This window comes from Hemicordylus capensis, chromosome 3, assembly GCF_027244095.1.
Source record: "Hemicordylus capensis ecotype Gifberg chromosome 3, rHemCap1.1.pri, whole genome shotgun sequence".
In the NCBI taxonomy this organism is placed as follows: domain Eukaryota; kingdom Metazoa; phylum Chordata; class Lepidosauria; order Squamata; family Cordylidae; genus Hemicordylus; species Hemicordylus capensis.
Window position 1 is genome coordinate 358,607,673 of NC_069659.1, and position 4,057 is coordinate 358,611,729.

At 63.9% G+C, this 4,057-nt stretch overlaps 1 protein-coding gene across 1 annotated transcript; it reads left to right on the forward strand.

Annotated features, from left to right (window-relative positions):
• Positions 1-250: 250 nt before the first annotated feature.
• On the forward strand, positions 251-3,622 carry HES1 (hes family bHLH transcription factor 1). Its single transcript, XM_053304808.1, has 4 exons — positions 251-973; positions 1,114-1,209; positions 1,916-2,003; positions 2,613-3,622. Exons 1-4 carry the CDS (start codon positions 866-868, stop codon positions 3,194-3,196), a joined length of 876 nt encoding a protein of 291 aa, XP_053160783.1. The 5' UTR covers positions 251-865; the 3' UTR covers positions 3,197-3,622.
• The last annotated feature ends 435 nt before the right edge of the window (positions 3,623-4,057 follow it).

Below are 4,057 nucleotides of genomic sequence, written 5' to 3' on the forward strand. Positions count from 1 at the left end.
GTTTTGCGGAGGGTCTCCCCCTTGAGTCTTGGACCGACGACCCTCTCGTGGCCGGCGATCTTACTTGACCCTTTCAAAATCAGACACCCCGTCCCTTAGTATATTTCTAGGAGAGGAAGAACTCGCAAGCAGAGGCCGGGAAAGGGCGGGCGGGCGAGCGCCACAAGCCCGAGCCAGCCTCCCGGACAACCGCGGCGGCGGCGGCAGTCTCAGCTGTAGTGGTGGCTTGCAGCGCGGCAAGGGTTAAAGAGGGCGCTTGATTGACAGGACGGCCTCTGGTGCCCGGAGCCCAGGCGTGCGCCATTGGCCGCCGGTCGTTGTGCCAGGCAGCCAATGGGTGGGCGCCGTCCACGAGCGGGGCCGCGTGCCTCCCTCTCCCATTGGCTGAAAGTCACTGTGGGAAAGAAAGTTTGGGAAGTTTCACACGAGCCGTTCGCGTGCAGCGCAGGCTATAAATAGCGGCCGCCAGGCAGGGAGCCGGCCGGGATTTCGCCGGCCGCGCAGGGCGAGCGCTCCGACAGGCGCTGCAGGCAGGCAGGCAGGCGAGCGAGCGAGCGCCACCGCCGAGTCTAGACCGCGTGTCTGCTCAGTCCGCGCGCAAGCGGTCTCGAGAACCGGTAGCGGCAGTGCCGCCTTCCTCCTCCTCCTCGTTCTTCTCCCTTTCCCCCGCCGCGACGGCGGTTCAGGATTGCAGCTCAGCTGACGCCGGCCCGACGCGCGTCTGTGCACCCAGCAGGCTGCCAGTGTCGCCGGTGCCTCTGCCCTGCATCGGATCGCTCGGCGGCGGGCGAGGCTCACCATTGGGGTCCGCTACCAGCAGGCGAGCCTGGGGCGCGCCGCCGCCGCCTCCTCCTCGGGGGCCAGGATGCCGGCGGACCTGATGGAGAAGACCTCCTCGTCGCCAGTGGCGGCCACCCCGGCCAGCGTGCACGCCACGCCGGACAAGCCCCGCACGGCTTCGGACCACCGGAAGGTAACGAGAGAGCCGGCGGGCCGGCTGCGGCGCCGCGCGGGAGGGTTGCGCGTGGCTGGGCTCGGGCCGCGCCTCTCGCTGGCGGGGCAGGGGCTGACGCTGGCTCGCTCTCCCTCCCTCCCTCCCTGCCTCCCTTGCAGTCGTCCAAGCCCATCATGGAGAAGAGGCGGCGGGCGCGGATCAACGAGAGCCTGGGGCAGCTGAAGACCCTCATCCTGGACGCCCTCAAGAAGGATGTAAGTGGCAGGGAGGGGCCCTGGGGTCGCCCTTGCCCCGCCACCCGCTCCAGAGGGCCCGCGCCTTTTTTCCTGGGAAGGGAGCCCGGCTACACGCCCGGGAGCTCGGCGCGCGTGTGTAGGGACCTCTCTGAACCGCCCCAGGACGCGAAAGGCGAGGATGCACACGACCAATCTACCCGGCCTCCCAGAGAGCCCTTGGACAAAATGGGTGTTGTTGTTGCCAGAATACCTCCTATTCCCTGCCACCCGGAAGGCCACTATCTGCACAACAACGGCCCTGCAAGGCAGGCTCCCCTGGCTGTGCTTGATGCGTTTCATAGAGTAGTTATTCAAGCTCCTTGTCGGCCTCCTGGTTTCTGAGGCGCTCGGCTCGGGACAAAGTGCACTGAGAGTTTGGTAGCTTTGGGGCGGCTGAGGTGTGGGTCCGCCAGGTGGATCCCTCCTGCGCTGCTGTGCTGTGAGCCGGGAGAGGGCACCTGCCTGCCCCTCTTGTGCATCTTTGGGAGGGAGGGAGGGCGGGAGGGGAAGCACCCTGCCTTGTGGTCTCTCTTCTGGAATCTCTGGCACTAGAGCCAGGCGGGGGAGCTGCACAGCTGCATTGCAGCCCCCCCTTGACATCATGGGACCAGCCACCCCCACGTGCCTTCCCATGCCCGAGCTGCCCCCACTCTGACGCGCCTCCTCCTCTTCCTTTGCTTTGCAGAGTTCCCGGCACTCGAAACTGGAGAAGGCGGACATATTAGAAATGACAGTCAAGCATCTGCGGAGCCTGCAGCGGGTCCAGATGACTGGTGAGTGGCCGGGCGGGGGTCCTCCCCTGCCTGCCCCAGGTGGTCTCTTCCAGACTTCCGCCTGTGGCTTTGAATGCCATTCAGGCTGCATTTTCCTGACTGCTTTCCCAGGCTTGGCCTATTACTTATGGCCACAACTCCCAAGTTGTTGCTGTTCCAGAAAAGCAGCGGTGGGGGGGGTGTGGAGAAGGGAGGCTTGCAGGCAGGTGGGGGGGTGATGGGACAGGGAGGGGACGAGCAGCCAGTGGAGGGAGGGGTCCTCCTCATCGTGCTGCTGAGGGATTAGAGAGTTGTCTCCGCCTGCCCGCCCACCTGCCCGCCGATCCTCCCTGGGGGAGCTCCTGTCTTCTCTTCCTGCGTGTGTGCCTTGGACAGAGAGAGGAGGGGTGCTCTCCCTGAGCTCAGCCGGGTGACTTCCCTCTGGGGAGGAGAGGAGCCTCCCCTCAAGGGCTGGGGCTGTGGCTCTGTATGGCCCCCCTCACGCGCCAGCTAGGTAGACAGGAGGAAGGCCCTGGAAGAGAGCAGCCCCACCCCACCCCACCCCACCCCGAGTGGGGCACGGGAGTCTCTTCCCGACAGTCAGCCGCTTCTTGCCTTCCTCTCTTGCAGCTGCTCTGAGCACAGACCCCACCGTGCTGGGCAAGTACCGGGCCGGCTTCAACGAGTGTGTGAACGAGGTGACCCGCTTCCTCTCCACCTGCGAGGGGGTCAACACGGAGGTCCGGACGCGCCTGCTTGGACACCTGGCCAGCTGCATGAGTCAGATCAACGCCATGAACTACCCTCCCCCGCAGCCGCCGCAGCCGCCACCCCCTCCCCCCGGGGCCCCGCATGGCCCCTCCTTTGGGCAGCCCCTGGTGCAAATCCCCACTGGCGCCGCCGCACCCCCTGCTGGCAACGCGGTGCCCTGCAAGCTGGGCAGCCCCGCTGGGGAAAGCGCCGCCCAGGTCTACGGAGGCTTCCAGCTGGTGCCTGCCTCCGACGGGCAGTTTGCCTTCCTCATCCCCAACACGGCCTTTGCGCCCCATGGCAACGCTGTCATCCCCCTCTACGCCAGCGGGGGAGTGGGCTCGGGGATGCCCCCTGCTGCCGCCACCGCTGCTGCTGCCGCCGCCGCCGCCACCTCCGCAGCCCTGTCTCCTGGCTCTGGCGCCCCTTCACTCCCTGCAGACTCGGTCTGGAGACCTTGGTGAGAGGCCTGGAGCTGCGGCTTCCTGCCTGTGGACTTGCGTGGAGCAGGAGCCTCTGGGGTCTTGGATTGCTGGCCTGTGTGTGTGGCTGGGTCTCCCTGGGAGTAGGAGCTGAGCGCCACCTTAGCGCTCTGGCTGTAAATAGTATCTGCTGTTCATACTGGATTGTGCCTTCGTTTGTACCATGGCAACCCTTGTACTCTCTCCTCCTTCCTCTTTCCTTGGTTGCCTGCATGGATGCCCTGTGTGTGTGTGTGTGTGTGTGTGTGTGTGGCATTGCACCAAGTTCTTCTCCCCTTTGTCTGTCTTCACTCTCCTTTTTTTTTTTTTAAAGTGACACCAAAGATCTATCTGTCTGTTCTTAAACAAAAGAAACCTTTTCTTCCTTTTTGGAAGTTGTTTGACAAAAATAAAAGACCTTTAGCTTCTTGTGGGGGGTGTGTGTCAGTGACAGTTGTGTGCTGCTCTGAGGCTCCCCGAAGGGGAAGGATGCAGAGGCCTGAATGTGGCAGCTTGATGCAGAAGATGCTTCTCGGGCCTGGGCTTGCCCTGGCTCTGCTCTCCGGGTGTTCTGTCCTGGGTGTGTGGCTGGCCACTGAGGGCCAAAAAGCATGTTATGCAGTGCGGGGGGTGGTGGATGAGGGGGATCTCTGGTCAAGTCTCCTGGTAGTTGGCTTTCAAACAAACAAACTTGAAAGCTGGTGCAAGGACTGCTGAATTTGGAGCAATGAGAGACCCAAAGTCCCAGGTTCAGCCTCTGGGAGCTGCAGGGAAAAGAGATCTCTGAGAGCAGGAGTGGGATCGGTGCCTCGGAGAGTGCCTGCCAGTCCGGGGCCGGGTAGGCGGACTGGACTGGAGAGACCG